This window comes from Sceloporus occidentalis, unplaced genomic scaffold (genome assembly GCF_023333645.1).
Source record: "Sceloporus occidentalis isolate IW3139 unplaced genomic scaffold, rSceOcc1.0.p SCAF_62, whole genome shotgun sequence".
Classification (NCBI taxonomy): Eukaryota; Metazoa; Chordata; class Lepidosauria; order Squamata; family Phrynosomatidae; genus Sceloporus; species Sceloporus occidentalis.
In genome coordinates this window covers 4,687,279-4,709,556 of record NW_028317042.1, presented here as the reverse complement: position 1 = coordinate 4,709,556, position 22,278 = coordinate 4,687,279, and the positions used below count along the sequence as shown (strand labels likewise).

The 22,278-nt window shown below is 39.3% G+C and overlaps 1 protein-coding gene across 1 annotated transcript in view; it reads right to left on the bottom strand.

Moving 5' to 3' along the window:
• Positions 1-22,278, bottom strand: part of LOC149287337 (F-BAR and double SH3 domains protein 1-like) — a 40,474-nt gene continuing 18,196 nt past the window's right edge. The window contains exons 7-18 of the mRNA XM_089493036.1: positions 17,752-17,815; positions 17,148-17,276; positions 14,754-14,876; positions 14,191-14,286; positions 11,057-11,176; positions 9,088-9,192; positions 5,307-5,468; positions 4,517-4,645; positions 3,362-3,445; positions 2,651-2,825; positions 1,919-2,124; positions 1-66 (exon numbers count right to left, since the gene is read on the bottom strand). Coding sequence (XP_089349162.1) covers positions 1-66; positions 1,919-2,124; positions 2,651-2,825; positions 3,362-3,445; positions 4,517-4,645; positions 5,307-5,468; positions 9,088-9,192; positions 11,057-11,176; positions 14,191-14,286; positions 14,754-14,876; positions 17,148-17,276; positions 17,752-17,815 — 1,459 coding nt within the window. The remainder of the gene's footprint in view (positions 67-1,918; positions 2,125-2,650; positions 2,826-3,361; positions 3,446-4,516; positions 4,646-5,306; positions 5,469-9,087; positions 9,193-11,056; positions 11,177-14,190; positions 14,287-14,753; positions 14,877-17,147; positions 17,277-17,751; positions 17,816-22,278) is intronic.

Here is a 22,278-nt window from a genome sequence, read left to right as displayed (position 1 = left end):
TCAGGACGTATGTTCCTTTCCACTTGCTTCAGGAGGCTTTGTTGGAGGTGGAGGAGCGGCCCGCATCTGCATAATAGATGTTATTTTAGTTATATAATATAACAGAAAGAGATAATGTATATAAAACTCACCACCTTGGCTCATATGGGTACGCATATATTTCAATGATCTACATTACACATCTATCAAGCCGAACTAAAACCACAAAGGAAGTCCACCAAAGGTGTTTCTAACCAGCTTTGAGACAGACGCAAAGGTGACTGATGGCTCTACACCTACTGTATGGACATGATACAAAACCTATAAACCAGTGAGAGGGAGAACCTGTTGTATTAGTTGTGATGAGCACTGAAGGCATCAAAATAAAATGATTGATGAAATAATGACTGATGATACTGAGAAACATAGAAAGGGAGAAAAATGAGTTGAACAATTGTATAACAGATCAAAGTGAGAATATGGTTGATAACAGGCAAGAGGGACAGAATATAATATGGATTTAGATAGCATGAAATGTTTAGGGGTATGGAAAATCTATTAGTTGCCGAATAAACTTCTTAACTGGCTTAACGTTTTTCTTGATACACAGACATTCCTGCCGTTGAACTGGGTATCAATTTACATAATGTCAGGAACAGAATAAATCAGTAAGGTTAATGCATATTGGAAGTCCCATTCTAGATGTTTTTGCATTAAATGCTTCATCAGGTTTATAGTAAGATATAGTATCTGGTAATAAAAAGCTGATTGCACTAGACTGGTAATACATATTAATAGTACAAAATGTAGTAAAATGAAGGCCAAATATAAGGTGATACTAGGCGAGTACAAAAACGATGTATTCTATGATGTGTTACCCAGTTTGTAGATGGTTGAAGTAGCGCATATACATCTGCCTTCTGAAATACTTACAGGTCTCAACCTCGTGGCTGCAAAATCAGGTGAGCTTTGAGAATTTCCTGAATCGTTCGGTCTAGAATCTAAAGCATTGAAAAAAAATCAGACGTATCGGTTTTACATGCAATTACGTGAAATATAAGATCATTTATTTACATAGTATATATGAATACACACCGGAATCTGCTACAGCAGCTGCTCCGTGGAGCTGGATTCTTTGGTTGGGAAACAGAGTTAATGATGGCGGTAGGAACGGGGGTGGAGCTGGTGAAGGAAGGTCCTAAAGTGATCCAAACATAAGCTGTATAAGCGTATCTTGAATAACTAACAATTAAGCCTAATCAAAATAAGCCAATATTACATATTATGTGTGAGTAATGGGGGCCTTGTTACCATTCCTTGTTAGAAGAGCATATTTGTTGCTTACGCTTGTAAATGCATAACGTTCCTTCCTGTGTATGTTCTCTACAGTAAAAGGATGACATCATGGAAGCTTGCAGCCCTCAGAGATTTCACACCACACTTTCGTTTATAGGAGCACGTACTTCATTACTTAACATTCATTTGCAAAATGGGATTCCTGGAACCGTGCCACCCACCTCCAATAAAACTCTGAAGAGATCCAGCTAACAGAGCTTTATTGATCAGCTCATTGATCAGATGTTCAAGTCAGATGCTTTTAAAAAGCTTGTGTACTTTTTTGGCTATTTAATCTTCCTGTTTGGGCCAATAAAGCTTGGTGGCACAGAGCCTGATCCAACTGTTTTAGTTAAAGGGACAGTCTACAATCCTGAACAGCCTCAAACATAAATGCAAGTACTAAGTACATACTAAAATACAAATATAAAAAAACACCAAGGCAAAATGTTACAGCTGCAAGGGTGTTGGATATAGCCAATCACAGTGCAGGAAAGCACTGCAATTAAAATCAAAAGGAACGTCAAATCCGCGTGTTCAGGAGCGGAATGGGACTAGTGATGTTACATGATGATTAGGAAAGGCATAAAAAAAAAAAAATAACCTGGGTTGCTTGGGAGTCATCATTCGATAATTCTTCCACCACCAGGGAGGGAAAGACTCCAATTTGCCCATTGAATTCCCCTTTCCAAAAGCCATCATCCACACCACCCTCTTCTTTACGAACAATTTGTATAATGGCACCCTCCGGAAACGAAAGCTCTTCTGCGCTCTGACCTTCATAGTCATACAATGCTCTGGCAAGGCACACTAGACAGAAAGAGTAAGAACGAGTCATTTACCTTTGTGATTGTAGCCCTACGTTAACAAACAAACCTTGATTTAGCATGCACTCAACTCTGGTAATTTGCACTTATCCCCTCCTCCTGAGTGTGTATCTACCCACTCGCTACCACTGCTTAGATTGTAAGCTCTAAGGGACAGGGACCTCCTTTTGTAATATATGCATTCCTATTGCACCTTGATCATAATCAAAGACCAACACACAGCGCACTTCTACAACTGCACTTATTGTACCTCCTTCCTATTATACTATAAACTGCTGATTACATCTTGTTAATACGATATAAATAAGAATATACATACACTGTACTAAAGTATAGTGGATCACTACGTAGATTATTACTATGACAGTAATAATGATTTTTGCACTTAAAGCATTAAACATCACTCTATACAGAAATAGAGTTAATGTGTAGGGTCGTCAAATTAGAATTCAGTTGAGTAAAAATGAATTCATAGGTTGCGCGGCTGAAAAAGGATACCATAGACTGACATGCACCTCCTGCCTCTGTCCAGTTGAACTCTGATATTCCAGCTTTGTCTGTGGGAAGGCTGCTGATATAACCTGCTTGCGTGCCGTCTGCCACTCTCTGGTTAACCGCGTAAAGATTTAAAAAGGTAATGTATTTCTCGGGGACGTAGCCCACTTGTCCATTCTTGTTCCGAGCCTGAAGTTCAAAGAAAGACGGTACATACTGTTATATGTCAATTAATTGTAGTCCCATTACAGCACGTATTGAACACTCTGTGCTTCTAATTCTACCTTAAATTGGGTTTCTGTACACTTTAAAAACACTCCGTCTTAATTTATCGCATCCTTCATAAAAATAAATACATCCTGCATGCAGATGTAATGCAAAACCTGGAGATAATCCTTGATGAAGAATGGTGGGTCTCATAGCACTTTATCTATCAGATGCATTTTTTTGTTCTGAAAAACATTAATATTGAGGGACATGCAGTGATTTTTTTATCTGACTTCGCCCCCCCTTCAAAAAGTTACACTGCAGGAAACTTGTGTGCTTTTGAGAAACGTAGGTGGTGACACGATACCACATGATGTAGTCTGAAGAGCATTAAGTGACCGCCATGTAACCCCCAATAGACCAGGATAGAATGATCCTTTCCATACTACATCGACTTAAGTCAGTAAGCTTTAGTCATGTTTATCTGTTATGTACCAAAAACACGTTTCCAAACTGACCTTGACCCATTCTTCTACATCTCCATCTTCAATGACCTCCAGTCGCTCGCCTTGAGTGATAGAAAGCTCATCTGACTGGGAGGCCTATTTTTATAAATAATAAAAAAGAACATTTGAAAAAAAAAGGGTTTCCAAACGCAGTATTTATATAAAGACTAGTTACTCTGGCCAACATTCCACAAGTTTGGCACTTCAATGATATTAGGTGGGAATAATATTTTATCCAACTTGGGCCCACTGTTTTGCTTAGCTGAAAAACAAACTTGGTTTAGTTTTAAAATGCATTGAAATGACCGGACTAGTATCACCTAAATACAGTTCCAATATTACACAGGGATATAAAAGGTTGACGACTGTGTTCCTTTAACGGACAGCTTTATGACCAGTCACTCTATGATATAAAATTTGATTTTTATTGAGCATTATAGAACCATAGTGTGTTACTTACAAGATCTAGGGTTTGCTTTTAAATTGATATTTTTTATATTTAAAAATTGCATTTTTAAATGACCACAAGAATAAGAGACTTTCATTTGTCAGAGACTTGAACTGGGTGACTGAGACCGAGCCAGTCTATTGTATAACCCAAGACAATATGACAAGGAGCCAGGGTGTTTTTTTAAGTATATTGGACTGAGATAAAAAAAGGTAGAAAAAATACATTACTAATGTGCAGTTGTATAAAGATACTATAGTATGAAACAAAAAATAAAAAAATTTAACAGCTTGTGAAAACACATTTTTAACGTAATATAAATAAAAATACTTGGTGGGGACTTCCCTTTAAGCTCATTGTTTATGGCAAAGCCCATGAAGTCCTGCTTATCTAATGGTGTCCATTATTAAATACAGACAGCAAATATACAGCTTTCAAAAATATTGTATGATCTTAAACGTATAGTTTGTACAACAAAAATGTTTTTAAATGACTATTCTAAACTGTACCAAGTTCAACCCCCATCATTTTATATTGCTTCTTAGAGTGTTTAACATTGCCATTGTAGGTGTAAATGTATTGCTAAAGAGAGATGACCAAGATACCTGCTAACAAATTAACCTTTAGAAACGTAATTTATAAAAAGTGGTTTACAAGTGCGCATGCAGTGTAGCTCACATGAAGACTATAGTTCAGAGTTTAAATATTTTTTACCATACCTGGTAACTATATAGCACTTGACAAGGTGATGGGTATGACCGAGAACCACTGAAATTTAGATTAGATTCCTCAAATATTTCACCGTTTTCATCACATTCCTCAAAATCTGTAAAATCGAATTCTTCCATCTGAAAACAAAGTTGGTATAATCATATGGATAATTTTCGAAGGATATATGCGTTCATGTAGGCCCCACAAGGCCACACAATTTGTTTGATATTTGTGCACTCTCAGTATGATATATTATCAAACACTGATAAAAAAAAAAAGATCCAGCAGAAGCCAATGTTTAAAGAATGTGAAACATTATAAATATTACAGTGGTGGAGCACTTAATTCTAAAGAATAGATGGACATACATGCACATCAAAATCAAATAAAGAAAATAAAAATATAACAGAGGTGATAAACTCACAAAATCATTTTTTTTTTTTATTTGGTATGAGGTTTCCATGTAGTTGCCATTGGGGTTGTTTATTTTTTTTTATCTTGCTTATCTGCTCTTAGTTAATAATTGAGCTTTTGTTCCTTAGATTACCTTTTGAAGTATTTATTATGAAGATAATCATCCCTTATATTTGTGTGCCTAGTCCTGGTTCTAGTATTTCCTAAACCTCAGGCCACAATTAACAGGAGACGTAACTTTAGGATACATATTCCACAACTTGAACGTTACACGCAAATCAAGGCTTGAGTGGATTTTGTTCAGAAGTCAAAAGGCTTTGTGCTTAATTAAAGGAAATTCAAGTTTCAAATGTTTTGTGAAAAAATACAGAAAAGTTCACTTACAGTGGGTGACATTTCTCCATTAGACATTCTGGCTTCACTTAGACGCCTCTCCTGTTCTAGCTCTTCATTAGCCTGAATCATGGCGCCAGATAGCCAAGTATCTACATCCACACCAACTTGGCGTAACAGCTCCACTCGAGCATCAGCTTTCACTTTACTAACCTGTGTACAATATAGAGACCAGTTAAAAATAAACTGTAGTGAGAGAAAAAAAAAAGTTACATTAAAATCCTAATAATGTATTATTTAATGAAAAGATATAGGAAATACCTCCCATATAGCATGCTGGGCGTATCCATATTGCATAAGATACCGGTCAGATCAGACCAAAGTTGTCCCCGTCTGTATCTGATGTTTCACCTATGCCCGGTGGCCATTTTTGTTACTGGTGTGGGCATTGCAATAAATAGCAGCAGCCGTTTTGTACATGACTTTAAAATCTCTTAATACACACTTAAAAGCCCAGCAACAGCCAAAAAAACTAAATGCTCACTGCTATTCATTATAATGCCCATGCCAGTAACAAAATGGCCTTCATGCATGCTCACTTAACGTCACATACCGAAAAAAATAATTTTCATTGTACAAGGAATCTAACAAAATATGCTTTTATTTTTTTAGCATAGACATCCCTACATCTTAATTCAAGTTCATTTTTCAGTGCAGGTCGACTAAAAATCTGTTTTTTTTACAAAATCAAGATGTCCAACAATGTTTGGTGCTCAGATCTGGCCATTACCCCATCCTACACAATATTTCTCACGCTCTTCCCTCCAAACTCCCCTGTCCTTATCACACTGATCAACGAGCAGGAATTCATAGCTGGGTCTGGGTTGATCTTCCAGTAAGTATCAGCATTGACAGCTGCCATAAAAGAACGCTTCATTGCGCGATTATAACAGATTAGAACAGTAATATCTTATTTTACCAAATACCAAAACCAAAGACCGATTACACCAGGAAAAACCAGCAGACTAGATGGACTAAAATATAACCCCATTGTTATTGTTTATTCTTCTTCTGAATTACATAAATTGCTAGCAATGGGTCACAAAGTCACGGTAAAAGAGACCTCTGAGCTCCGCAAAACTTTAGTTAAAGACTAAATTCTTTCTAGGGCTGACATGACCGAGTTTTTCTTATTTTGTGTAGTACAAATAGCTCCCTCTACTGGTTTTTTTCATGTATAACAGGAACAACCGTAATTTCATACACATAACGGATTAATATATATTCTAAAATATATAACAGTAAATATGTAAAATATGACTTGAAACACAACATACGTGGTTTATTAAAATGAAGAAACACTTCTATGCGTGATAATATTACTTTGGTGGACTTGGTCCTAGTAATGAAGACCAGATGCCAACTTGTACAAAACATACACAAAGACATTAACATAATAGTAAAATCTGGGATGACCAGGAAATGAAGACGGGTATGGATCCAAATATAATAAAGAGCTGTTTTGGTAAATACCAAGGCATTTTTTATAGCACTGCTTTGAGCAGTTGGCATTAGCAGAAGAGAGCAGCAAAAATATTCATTTGTTAAAATGATGCGTTTCAGAAGCCCAGAAATAATGGTGTCATGCAAAGAGTTCACTTTGCCCATTTATATACATTATATGACCAGCAATATGTGGACACCTGACCATCACATCTATATGAGCTTGTTGGACACCCAGTTCCTAAACCATGGCAATTAATAAGGAGCTGCCCCCACCCTTTGTTGCTATAACAGCCTCCACTCTTCTGGGAAGACTTCACCGTTCAGCTGGATGAGAAGACCTGGCTTACAATCGGTATTCCAATCCATCCCAAAGGTGCTCAATGGGGTTAAGGTCAGGGCTCTTTGGAGGCCCCTCAAGTTTGGCCACACCAAACCATGTCTTTGTGCCCCTGTGCACAAAGAAAGGTCTGTAGTTATGCTGGAACAGGAAAGGGTCTTCCACAAACTAGTGCCACAACAATAGAAGCATACAATTGTCTGATATATATTTGACTGCTAAAGAATAAACATTTCCTTTCACTGGAACTAAGGGACCCAGTCCAAACCCTGAAAATTAGCCTCAGACCATTATCCACCACACTTTGCAGTAGGCACTATGCATTCTATTAGGTAGAGTTCCCCTGGCATCGTGAGCCATCACTCCAGAGAACACTTTTCCACGGCTTCATTAATGGTGTGCTTTACACCAAGCCAGCCGATGCTTGGCTTTGCCCATTGTGATCTTCAGCTTTTGTGCAGTTGCTCGGCTGTGGAAATCCATTTCATGAAGCTCCTGCCATACAATGTTTGTGCTGATGTTGCTTCCAGATGTAGTACGGAACTTTGAAGTGACAGATGCTACAGAGGACAGGGAATTTTGGCCCAGCTCTATGAATGTGCATGATCTACTGCTTACTTGCCGAGTTGCTGCCACCTGGAAGGTGGACGGGGGCAGATCTAGCGGGGCACTACATGACAGTGGCAAAGGTGGCATCCTATGTTTAACCATTTGAGTGCCAGCGGTATGGCCAAATGTTTACCCTAGGGAGACCAGGACATTTCCAACAATTTCTGCAAATTTTTGCTTAATTGCAACGTTTTCACATTACCCATGGAATATATATATATATATATATATATATATATATATATATATATATATATATATATCTATATAGTGGACAGTAAAAGTGTTAGGTTAGAGTAAGTGTATACGGTCATTGATAGGAATACTAATTAATGAGGTTAAAAATAAAATAGATGTAAAATCATGATAACATTCATCAGCGTCACTAATCAATGATCAGATTTAGTAGTGTAATAAAATATATAAAAAAAGAACACTAACCCCGTCCATAATGAGGTTTATTGCTGCTGGGACACGATCATCAGTAAACAGGCAATTGTGGTATTAACACTGTATAATTGCTCTCATGCAACAATGGTGCAGCTTCATGAGAAAAACTGCCCTGGTATGTGAGGGTACATCTGGGGAGGAGGGACACTTTGCCAGCTACATGTTATATAAGGGTTAAGGCCGCTGAGCTCTCCGGTGACCTATTCTACTGCCAATGTCTATGGCGAGGACATGCCTATGTGCTCGATTTTCTACACATATTTGGAATGGGTGTGGCTGAAACACCTAAACTCAACAATTATGAGGGGTGTCCACAAAATTTATCTTAATTTGGATCCAATCGTCTATATTTTGAATCACAACAGCAACTACAGCAATCTTGTTTTAGTTCTTGTTTATGCACACATGCCAACTATATTTTAAACGTTTGGATTGAATTGTATTTTACTATCAGTCACTGGCTTAGAGCATTAGAACTACAAATACCAAAGCAAAGCTGTTTTTTTGGGTAGGGAATGTAGGTGATTAGAGAGGGGGTAGGTGTGTGAGCCACATAAAGCACACAACACGTTCAGCCACAAATTGTGTTTTACAGTTTTATAAAAGCCATAAAAATAAGGTAAAAAAATAATCTAAGTGATCACAAATCCCTTTAAAATGGCATTGCAGAAAAATTATGTAAAAAAAATTGGCAAATCTGAAGTGCCCCTATTTTTTTTCCCCAGATGGCAACCCTACCAATTTGTGACCCAAACCACTACCTGCCAAGTAGTTCCACCTCGCTTGCAAAATAAAAAGGTGGGTTCCATGGCTCAGATCCATACATGTTCCCATGTAGGGCGATAACATATTCACTTTTTTACTGCCTAATGCAACGTGACTTTGGCTAATATTGTCACTTTATAACTAATGATACTAGATGAACCATACCTCTGCTTTTCTCACACTTTCCTTCACTTCCTCTATCTTCTGATCCATGCTGATTATTTCTTCTTCTGTGGCAGTTATCCTTCTTGTTTCTAATCTTTGAAGGACCTGAGTGCAATGGAATAATCAGTAGAAATGTACATCAGTAGTCATGTCTAAAAGTAGTTGTATATAGTTCTCAACTGCCATTTAGACCCTAACCCCCCCCCAAAAAAAAAAACCCACACCCCCAAACCATTCCTCATATTTGAATATGTCACAAATGTGTGTACCTCACCCTATGGCTATCCATAAGAAAACCGAATGTTCTTGGCAATTAAATGAAAATAATTAAACACTGATGTGTAAATATTTGGTGCAAAACACTGATGTGTAAAAACATGTTTTTCTCATGTTAAGTTGGCTTGCCCAACTGGTTAAACAAAGCAAGGGTGCCATAACTGCATGACATCATGGCTGTGAAAAACCTAGTGCCACACATAGCAGTTACCGGACCTGCATAATTGCTCAAGCTCTTTTCCTCATTTTGGCTAAGATCAAGTGTAGTACCCTAGGGGATGAGGGGAAAACGTGGTCCTTTGGGCTTAAGGCCGAGGTAGCTTAAAGCCGGAGGTGTCTTTTTCGAGACCCCTGAGGGCACTTACTACTGTTTGTGAGGAGCAAATAAGTGCATGAAGAACACCTAGAGCTAAGCTCCACTTCACTCCACTGTTCCCTGACCACTTATGGGCTGAGTGGCTGGACACTTTTTTTTACGTCAACTTCACAAATTGCATTTGTTAGTGTGTCACTGATTTTCTGTAAATATACTTGTATGATTTCCTTCCTCTTTGAAAACACTTAAATACGGAAATAGACACTGATTTGACACTAATTCATGGATTGAGCACTGCGCCACAATGAAGCTGGACCACAGGTTTTTTGGGGTTAGCACACAGAGCACCCTGACAGTGAAGCACTGCACCTTGTGCTTCAATAATAATAATAAAAAAGCTCCAGATAATTGATATAGTATTTATTTTTCTGGTAATGTAGGTGACAAAATAATTTAGGTCTGTGCTATCAACGTCTGATAAAACCCAGGTTAGTTTTACAGGGTTTAAGACTTTTTTTTTTTTTTTTTTTAAATGTGGTTAATCTGTTAATTCAAAGATTAAATGCAGATTCATCACTCTCTGCTACCGTACACTAACTGCAATTACCAAGTAAGCAAAACTAATTCTTTGCTCTGCAATGTATATATTTAGAAATGTATTACATCAAATTTGGCCTCTGTTCATTCCACCTGGGGCTGCTTTCCTGTGTCCTTGGATATATGATCTTCTACGTTTTGCAAGGTTAACCAACCACAGACACATTAATGGCCAAAAATGGCACAAAGGAAACTACGTGAAATCAATACTTGGCATGCAATAGCCGGTTTTATATTTTAAATCCAGCCAAGGTAAAGCTGGAACCTTACAAATATAAACAGGTGGCAGGTAGCCTGTCCGAGAGGCACTGGAGGCTATTACACCGGGCAACACAAGTGAAAATCATTACATTGACTGCCTTTATTCACTTGATGGCAGGGCACATTTTAAAGACCTACAGTCCATTTCAGAAATAAGTTATTGTTCTAGGTAGTACCAGCAATCAAGGTTCCGTGCTTATTCCATGCCTAAATTTGAAACAAATTGTTATATCTTTGCACTAGACTATAAACTCTTTGCGGTAAGGACCACCTCTTCTAATATATGCAAACCTATTTTGCATATATTATATATTCTGCAATGATAATGTTTGGTGACTAGCATAAAGCATATTTATTGCATATTTTGTACGTCCATTTTATTACACTATAAACTGTAAAGTGTTAAGTACATATGTTAGTGCTACAGTAGAAAAATGACTACTGCACTGAAATATGGTGGCTCTTTATGTACATTATGGACTCTACAGAAATTGTGTAAACTTCATATTTTAAAATTACCCGCTCTCCATGTATTTTCAGTTTATAATCTCTCGCAGCTCTGCTTGTCCATCTTCGTGCCTCTTTATCGAGTACATTTTCTGAGTTTGGACCTTTGGTTAGTGTCTCCAATTTTGATACCTAGAAAAGAAAAACAAAATAAACCAGGAGGTATATCATATATATGTCTGGTCATTAAATATGTTTAATCTGCACATTGCAAACTGAAGCAAAGTGGGAGCACTTCTGTTTTGTGTTCTGACAGTGACTATGAAGGTATGTAGTTAAACAACACATTTTAAAAAATCATTAAATTGTGAGTCATAACCAGCTCCCTGTAAAATACTGTGTGTTTGTTGTTTTTCAATCACTATTTGGTTGAGAGAAAATTAGCCTAAAAGTAAAAAGGACTGTTTCACATAAAACAGGGGCGTTTAACGTGTTGCCCGCGGGATCAGCATTTCCCGGTGGGCCAGCCGCTCCGTGGGCCGGCACACAGATGGCATTGTGGTTGCAGTTGTATGGCCGCCTCCACAGACCGCTTTATGAGGCCCTTCGTCCCGCCCCTTTGAAGATGTAACATGATGCTCAAGGGGGCGGGCTCACACAGAAGAGTTCCTCATGACAGGGAGAAGAGCACGTCAGAGGAAAGCAGTCTGCAGGGAAGGAAGCCAGCAAAAAAGAATTTAAAAAAATACTTAGGGTGATAGATGGAGGGGGACCCATATTCAAGGGGGGGGCTGCCTTGGGGCAACAATTAAATACAAAAAGGGGGTGGCTGAGGGTTATAAGCATACACCAGGGTGGTTGCGGCATCACATAAATCAGTACAAAAAGGGGTGGCTGTTTACAATACACAAGGGAGGTAGGTATTACATCAAGGCTCGACAAATCCCAGAAGCCAGGTCGACTGAGAATCTTGTCTCGGCGCCTAGGTCAGAGGCGTCCAACGTGCAGTGTGTGCAAGCCGGCCGCCTAATAAAATTAAAGCGGCCAGCATGCACACACGGCGGTCTTACCACCTCACCTCGCGGCCACACCACGTGAACCAGAGGGGCTTGTTCACATGGTGCGGCCGCGAGGTGAGGTGGTAAGACCGCCGTGTGTGCACGCCAGCCGCTTTAATTTTTTTAGGCGGCCTGCTTGCACACACCGTGCTGCTGAGTGGCAGTGCCTCAGTGAGGCTTTTTGTCCCGCCCCTTTCAAGACGTGATGCTCAAGGGGGCGGGGCTCACAGAAGAGTTCCTCGTGACGGGGAGAGGATCGTCACATCGGAGGAGATCGGGGGGAAAAAGCGAAAATGTTAGTATTTTTAAAAAAAATAGGGGTTCGAGGAAAGAGGACCTATATTTAAGGGAGGGGGGATTCCCTTGGGACCTCATTAATCTTTGTCGTTGAAAACAAAACTTTGTTAGTTTAAAAAAAAATCCTGGCTCCTAACTTTTTTAGCTGGCTCCTAGATTCAAAACAAATTTGTCAAGCCCTGCATTACATAAAAATCAAAACACAAGTGTGTGGGGGCATAAATGCACAAGGGGAGCTGGCTGGGGGCACCAATACACATGGGGCAATACACAAGGGTGTGGGGGGTACATTAATACTAAAGGGAGGCCTGGCTGGGGCATCAATACACAAGGAGGAAAACACACAAACAACAAAGCAGTGTGGAAAGCATTTTTTTTTATGCTTTGTGTAGCTTAACCCATCCTGATGCGGGTGTCAGAGCCTGTACTGGTTTGCGTGTGTTTGGTTGTTGGTGTGGCAGAGCCTGTCCTGGTGTGTGTGTGTGTTGCTGTGGCAGAGCCTGTCCTGGTGTGTGTGTGTTTGGTTGTTGGTGTGGCAGAGCCTGTCCTGGTGTGTGTGTTTGGATGCGTCGCTGTGGCAGAGCCTGTCCTGGTGTGTGTGTTTGGATGCGTTGCTGTGGCAGAGCCTGTCCTGGTGTGTATGTGTCTGGGTGTCGGTGTGGCAGAGCCTGTCCTGGTGTGTGTGTGTGTGTCGGTGTGGCAGAGCGTGTCCTGGTGTGTGTATTTGGCCATCTGTTTCCTGGCAATTTACTTACTGTAGGAATAAAAAGAACTACTAATTTTTTATTATTTTTTTTAATCAGTGATAAAACACCCTCCTGAATTTGTACTCACTTCAGAGGACAAAACCTTCAAGGCCCAGAAATCAGTGGGAGGAAAAGTAAAGGTTTTGTGTTATTTACTCTATTTCAATCTGCATATTTTATCAAAATTCTTCCTATATTATCTGTCATATGATGTCATCTTTGTCCAGTACACATCGATGGCCACCAAAATCGTCAGCACCAGGGCCATGATGCTCTTAATCAGGCCCTGCCTCCAGTGTGCGTCAGCCAGCTTAAATGCAGTTTGTACCCAGTGTGCTCCAGCCTTGTGCAGCTTTGACTAAACTAGTTTTAAACGGTTTGTGAACTGACTTCGTTTTACGGTTTAAGTAATTTATTATTGATAGTTGACAAAAAAAACAAACTGTCCACTGCTTTTCTAACTATCTCCAAATAATATGCGTTATAAAGCTAAAAGGCCATATTTTCTCTCAGTGAAAAATGAGTGCAGCCCACGCACACATACTGTACATTTCTGATGGAGTGGCCCACTGGAGAGAAAAAAACTTAAAAGAAGCAGAAAAGTGTGGTGAAACCAACATATTTAATACATTTCCTTTGCCAATGTGATTTATCATTTACTCAGCGCACCCTTAAAAATTGCTGGTTTAATCAACCAACAATCACCAACTTAACAAGGGGGAAAAAAGGTTAAGGATGGCAAGGGGTAGGAATAATCATACCAATCCGAACAAATAATGAGATGGTTACATATCATACATAGAGGGATAGGTGGAATCACATACAAGATCACATAAAACGTTGGTAAATTTGAGTTGTATAGGACATCATCATATACGTCAACATTTAAAAAAATTCCACTTTTTGGTACTCATAGGGAATTACTGCTGCGCTAACTCTGATCATCTACAGCCAAGATTTCAAATATATCTAAACCATTAGGCAGCAGTATAGTAATTCACAGACGAGTAATGGTATCCACAGTGATTGAAGAGTGGTTTCCTGGTGTAAGACTAAGAAAGAAAAACAAAATATGTATAGTTTTTGCGAATACTCAAGTCGATACCTTGTCTGTACCAGCAGGCTGGAATAGCTGGACAGGTGCAGGAGAGAAAAGGTTTGTATCTTTTAAAAACAGCTGGAGATTCTGCTCTCTGGAAACCTGGAAATAAAGGTGAGAGATATATATCAGCGTAAGCACACATATTAAATAAACAAATAGGTATAAACAATGCTAGGGTCATAAGACTGAGGCTTTGTCGGTATATTTAAATAATGCTATAATTAACCCCCCAACGTCCTGTGATGTCATCACTGACATAATTAACATCGCCAAGGAATCTTCTTGATGTGGGACTCTTGTGGTCTGTAGAGACCCTGATCAGGTCTCCTGTATTTCACTGACTGACTGCACAATATGTGTCTCAGGGCTGCACATACCGATCAGAGGGCTCCCCTTAGGGTTTCCCTAATTGCTGTAGAGAGGAAAAAATGTTTGGTCCTTTTTAAGATTGTATTGATACAAAATAACATATTTCAAAACAAAGCCCTATGTATGCTGGAAAAAAGAAAAGCCCTGGTGCTTAAGTGGTTAAACTAAAAAAATAAAAATACAAAGTATAGATCCACCTGTTGTGATGCCTCCATGATATCTCTGAACCGATCTTGCGTTGACTTGCATGTATTTAGTTCCATTTTGCTGATCATTGTAAGGTAATCTCGCAGTCTTTCATAAAGATCGCCATCTAAGCACTAACAAACATAAATTACAAAAACAAAATATATAACATATGCAGTAAACCATTAAATGACACAGTTCTTCTTTACCAAAAATGTTATATAAGCACAATTAACAAGATATGGTAAAAACAAATACAAAAACAAAATAATTTCTCTACCTGATCCAGCATAATTTTGGCATGTTTTTGGGAAGCTACATCAATATCGGAACATATGCATTAAAAAATGCACTTTCTACACCAAAACAAGCCATTTAAAATATTAGAAATATGTATTACAAATATGAACAAGTAATTTACATACCTAAAAAAAATCCCATGATGTTACTGTTACTTGGTCCACACTACCATGAAGAATAGCGTGTGAGGTCAGATTCACATAAATCAAAATCATTTTATCAAACCAAAAGCTGAATGTTTAACATTTAAAGGACAGCTCACACTAATTTTCTTTTATTATGAGTATCAGATTAAAAACATGTTTTCAAAAGTATTGTGCGGTTATAGTTTTTTAAATTGCTCCAGTTTTTGCATGATATAATATTTGCATATTTCCAATTTTTATGGGTTCTAGCTATTATCTTAGCCCAATGTACTAGAAAAGCACACAGGCCCCCTGTCTTACTGTCTGTGGGAAACAATACAATTGACTATTGTATTGTATGTATGTATGAACCATTGCCACAAAGAATCAGCTCAGTGTGGTGATTCCTTCTGCAACAGAAGCTCCCTGGGGTCGGACATTCATAATGAACATCAAAGTCAAGGAGTTGAAACCACAACCCTCCCGCAAACAAACACTCAACTAAACAGACCGAAAGAGAAGACCTGGAATATTTTTCACTCCTACCCCAGTGTCTCAACAGACTTTGTAAGAACCATCTTTAGCCTTCCTCATTCTGAAAAGGTGTTCACTTAAATAATGGTATAATATAGAGAACACTTAAGAGTTGGAAAAACGATATAAGGTCAGCACGACTTTGAAGGGGTGGGGAACAGAGAGAGTAGGTAAAACCTGGTTGGGAAGTGGGGAGGACCACTAGCTGCTCCACTAACTGGAGAATGAAGACACTTAACCAGAGCCTGGGGAAGCAGCATCCCCCCCCCCCCGAGAATCTTGGTGAAATCCAAAAAGTTCCCAGCTCTCATTGTAATCTGCCCCTGCTTGTTTGATATGATACTGGAAGAGAACCTGACAAAGACAAATACCCCACTGCAAGTTGTGCTGCCATGTTCTTTTTAGAGAGAAGAGGCTTTCTCCTGGCAAACAAACCATTTTTTGGTTATCTGAGGTTGTAACTAATTAATTTTTAGACCTGTTAAGGAATGGATGATTGGTATTATGTCCTGATAAGTAAAGCCATAGAGGGTGTTCGTTTTTCACACTACTGTAATTTATATATATATATATACACACACACACACACACACACACACTGCCCTAAGGCAATTATGCACTTATAGGGAAGGACAAAAATCTTTTAATCCACAAAGAAAGGCATGTGACTGCTGAAAACAAAGGGCAGGATTATATTTCTAAGTATTTTAGCTACAAATACAGACATGTTCTTTAATTATTAATTTGTATACAAAATTTATTCAAGGCCACATAGTAAAACGTCACTAAGTTGCTTACAAAATGAGGATTTGCATGCGTAAAAGTCTTGTCAAGCTGTGCTGTGTCAGCAGCAAAGTCAAATCAGGATTTTAGGGTGCCAGCAAGGTCTTGTTCAGATTCAGTATCTTAATCTTGGCATCAAAATAACTAAATAGTTGAATATCTAAGAGCAGTTTGTCTGCGAACAGAAATGTCACTTGCAACAGCACTTAGTTTATTTGCGAATGTAGTCATTTCAATACATTTTTATTTCATTATTTATTAACAACGACCAACCTTGGCATGGATTTTTCTTCAAGAACGGCTTAGCTGCCCCGCTTAATGTATGGTTCAGTTACCAAGATTACTTGGGGGAAACGCTTTGCTAATTCAACTTTCATTACCAAGAGCTAACCTGTACAATGCGATTACATTGTCAGACAAAAATATAAAATGACAGATCTGCTAAGGTGCATTTGACAATTAAGGTGCAATTAAGGTTTATTTGTATGGAACAGTATTTTTAAGGCATTTCCCTCAACATCACTTTACCATACTTGATAGACCCCTATAATTACAACAATCAGAGAACCTTTAAATAGATAAAAACTGAAATAAATCTGCCGAGTAGCGATTTTTGTTTTTGCATATTAACGTCATAAAAGTCACCCAATTCAAGTAACTCACCTCCATGATATCGGGCAGGTGGTTTAAGTAGTAATGATTCAGATGTGCATTTGCTGCTGCCAGTGCCAGTAGGTATTCATTCCGCGCTTCTGCCAACTGCTGAGTGCAATCAACAAGCTGTGTTGCAAACTAAAAGAACACACTGAATCAAGATACACTTCCTTTACTGTGAAATGCAACAATTATAGTATACCCTATTATTGAAGTGGGCACTCTATGAGGTGTATTCACTAAAAAGCATACCAGTTGAAAATATCAGGTTACAAAGTGCATGCTGCTGCCCTCAAAAGTAGGTAACAAAATATTATAATATAATATATAATTACGTGCTCTAATCTAACAGCACAAGTTTATAAAATAGCAATATGATCACTTACTAGAATGAAAAAAGTTCTTGGAGGCAGAAACAAGAGGACAGCAGTGATTGTTATAAATATATATATATATTCTTTTTTTTTCCCCCTTTTAAACAGACACTTGGCTTCATGCCTACCATTAACCAGTCTGGCTTTGCACTCAGATCTTTACGATAACTGAATCTGCGTATCACAACAATATTAACATTTTAAACGCTGCCAAGAAGTTATTCCAGGATAACGCGTACCTTGGCACTGAGCTTCTGTAGACTGGCTTTTGAGTGAAATATTCCATGATCGCTTTTCTTTAACCTGTTAATAAGAATGCATTATATTAGCGTTATCTGATTGGATACAGCATGCCAAAACCTGGTCTTTGAGTAGGAGAAGCCTACTTCAGTGGATTTATAAGTTGGACTTTGCCATTTACGAGCCTGTAAATGGGTATCACCCTAATTAAATACAGAAATATCTCTGGGGCTAATATAGACTAGAATGACAACCTATAAATTGATAATCTAATTACTGATTCATTTCAGTCAGTATCAGTATTTGAAATCTAACAGAGCTTATTAAATCTTACCTCTACAAATTAGTGTTGACCCTGGTAAAGTAGAAGGAGGGTTATTTTCTTATACAAAATTATTTGCACGCGACTACCCAGAAATCCGGTTAAATAATTTGCCCAAAAAGAGAGTGTGTGTATTATATATATACACACAGGGCAATATGTGTGTGACCATGGTAAGCATTTTTTTTTACCATGGAACCAACTACCAAAATATCTTGGTATGCCGAAGGGGATTGCGAGCCAGACCTTCTCATTCACCGTCAGTGCCTGACCTCACAAATGCTTTACTGGATGAATGGGCAAAAATTGCAGCAGAAACACTTTAAAATCTTGTGGAAAGCCTTCCCAGAAGAGTGGAAGCTGTTATAGCCACAATGGGGGTGGGGGGGACTACATATCAATGTCTATGTATTAAGAATGAAATGTAAGAAAAGTCCCTGTTGATGTAATGGTCAGGTGTCCTAATACTTTCATTCATATACTGTAACTCTAAACTGCAACCTGTATGCTACATATTTTAAAGGGGCACTCCAGCCATCATGTGGTCCCATTAAATTTCTGCAAAATCCTCCATGTGTCCTTTTTTCCTGACCGCCCCCCCCATGTATTTTTCATGAACTTAAGATGCCATGTGATTAGCTGATTAGCTATTTGTATTAACAAGCAATTGAACAGGTGTACATGGTAAAGTGGCCAGTGAGTGTATATCTTAAGCAGGGGCGGGCTGGGCTGGGGGGCAGGGGGGAAATTGCCCCCCAGGCCGCCCGAAATCTAATCTAAACGGCCGCTGGGTGCTGATTGCCATTTTAAATGTAAAAAAAAGGTATTAAAGCAGCGCCGGCCAGCAGCATCAGCACCCAGCGGCCGTGTGCGACAGCCGCCTAGTGATGGGAGCAATGCCAGCGTGAGGGTTGAAATCTTCGCCCCCTCGCACGGAGCTTTCATTGGCATGCGGCCAATCTAATCTAAACGGTCGATGTGTGCTGCTGATGCCGCCTGCCGGCACTACTTTTTTTTTTTTTTTTTTAATATGGCAAGCCGGATTGGCTTGCCATAATAAATTTAAAGAAAAAAAAGTATTAAAGAAGCTCCGGCCGGCGGCATCAGCAGCACACATCGACCGTTTAGATTAGATTGGCCGCATAGTGATGGGAGCAGCGTCAGGGGTGAAAGCTCCGCCCCCTCGCTGGAGCACCGGATCTCGGTGACACGACGTAGAAAACGGCAGTCTGCAGCTACCAGGGAACGGAGGTCTATACGAAGAAGTGGGAGATGTACAAGGTTATTAAACCAATCTATATTTGTACAAATTATAAAGTATTTTATTGTATTCGTTAAAAAAACGGTAGTGTCACCTCCGTCCCCAATCAGCCCCTCCCAGTGTCACCTCTGACCCCTTTCAGCTCCCCATGTCATTGCTGTCCCCATCAGCCCCAACCAGTGTCACCTCTGTCCACAATCAGCCCCCCGTGTCATTACTGTCCCCATTCAGCTCTCCAGTGTCACCTCTGTGCCCAATCAGCCCCTCCCAGTGTCACCTCTGTCCCCTTTCAGCCCCCCCATGTCATTGCTGTCCCTATTCAGCTCTCTAGTATCACCTCTGTCCCCAATCAGCCCCTCCCAGTGTCGCCTTTGTCTGCATTCAGCACCCCCATGTCATTGCTGTCCACATTCAGCTCCCCAGTGTTACCCATGTCCCCAATCATACCCTCTCGGTGTCACCTCTGTCCACAATCAGCCCCTCCCAGTGTCATTACTATCCCCATTCAGCTCCCCACTGTCACCTCTGTCCCCATTCATCCCCCCCATGTCATTACTGTCCCCATTCAGCTCCCCAGTGTCACCTCTGTCCCCATTCAGCCCCCCCATGTCGTTACTGTCCCCATTCAGCTCTCCAGTGTCACCTCTGTCCCCATTCAGCCCCCCCATGTCATTACTGTCCCCATTCAGCTCTCCAGTGTCACCTGTCCCCATTCAGCCCCCCATGTCATTACTGTCCCCATTCAGCTCTCCAGTGTCACGTCTGTCCCCATTCAGGCCCCCCATGTCATTACTGTCCCCATTCAGCTCTCCAGTGTCACCTGTCCCCATTCAGCCCCCCATGTCATTACTGTCCCCATTCAGCCCCCCATGTCATTACTGTCCCCATCCAGCTCTCCAGTGTCACCTCTGTCCCCATTCAGCTCCCATGTGTCAGCTCTGTCCCCAATCAGCTCTTCCAGGGAATTAATATTTGAGAGTGTATGGGCCCACTTGATCCTGGTAGGGTACTCATATTAGCCTTAAAAACACTTTCCCTGCTGCTGTGTACTATACGTCCCATAATTCTCAGCCAGTATCATTTACCTGGCTGAGCATCAGGGGGACATTAAGTTTTGCGGTTTTTTTTACTATCCTTTGTTGCTATTAAATTTACTTATGTTAAACCACATTTGAATCATATTTGTATTTTTATAATCAATATGCGTTAGAAAATTAGGAAAAGATGGGCTGATTCGGTGGCACAATGGGCCACTTGACTTGACATGCCCCCCAGGCCTTAGGCTCCCAGCCCTCCCCTGATCTTAAGTACCTGGTTGCATCATGATTCTACATGCCAAGTCAGGGAACCTACTTTCTTAAAAACAGCAAGCATTTCTACCCATTAAATATTTCACCCTGATCTGACAAAGCGACTAAGATCACTAAAGCACAGGCTGTAATGTGTGTTACCATACAGGAAACCATGGATTTTATCATCAGGATGTTGTCTAGGGGCATAGAATGCTTAAGAGGAAGTATTACTAAACTAACAGATACAATTAGTGATTTACATGCTAAAAATAAAAAATGTTTGGGGGACACTGTATATTGTGTGGTTCATGTATTTTCCTCTATTCTCTATAATAGTAATGCCCCTAAGAGCAAAAAAAAAAAGAACGAACCAACCTGGTTTTTCAATACTAGAACTTTAATTTCAAGTCATGTTCATGAGAATGCAGACACAGTTTTTTTTTAACAATTTAAATTCCCTTAGTAGTATTCCATTAGTATTATTTATTGTTGTGTATAGCGCCAAATTCTGTAGCGCTGTACAATTTGACTTACAGAGACAACAGGTGAGGAGGGCCCTGCTCAACGATCTTACAATCCCATAGAATGTAGGATGTGGTGGGCACCATGCTCTCCCACATCTTGGGGTTAGCAAATTGTAACATTACTATAGTTTTTAACTTGACTGTACTGCAGTTGAGCTGATGCACATTCAGCGGTGTTGTTGTATGCAGTCGAGCTGACAGTAGTAAATATGGGAGTTGGATATTCTGCTACTGCAAACACAATTGCAATCGACTTAACCCAGATAACTGCCTAAAGACTCATTGCTCATAAAAAAAGTTTTGTTTTACCAAATGGGCTTAAATGCTTTATTAAGCAACATCCATGTCTTTTTGTTACTGGTTTGCATAACTGGTGGTTAAATTAAGATTATTTCTGCCCTTTAACAAGCCATTCTGGTTCAAAAAATCTGCATTTGCAGAAATTTGCAAAAATGTTTTCTGGTTTCAAAGTGGTTACAAGTGCAAATTTTGAGAATAAACAAAACTACTGTGCAGCTAATTTGGTGCATTGGTTATACACAGAATGGAATCTACATTAAAATAACTATTAGATTCTAATTACAGTGTCAACATACTTAATCTGATACTTACATCAAATGAATATAAAACAATCTTCCCTTAAACAGCAACTAATTCCTTCATAATTAAAAATAGAAAAAACCTCTTAGCTTCCCTGTAAACTTTAAAGACATGTTTTCCAATAAATAGTACAAGCTTTACCCCTACGACAAGAGATTAAGAGAATCCCAAATCCTGAACCTACCTCCTTATTTTAATTATGATTTTATCATTTTAAAGAAGAGTATGTGGAAGGGTGAAGACATCATTAAATGGGTAGATAATGTAGATTTAGGGCAGGGCTTAGCTTCAGGAAGTTGGGAAATGAATGGTAGGATCAGAGTAGATACAGAAAAGGCAAAACCACAACATGATGTGTACAAATGCCCATAATTTAGGGAATGAGATCTCTGTACTTACTGCATTGGTTAACAGAAAGGATAGCGATGGCAGAAAAGGGGGAAGGCCTTTTATGTAAAAAAAAAAATAATAGCTTAAAAATTCATCTTATACAAAGTAATAAGGAGAACCTAGAGACAGTTTGGGTT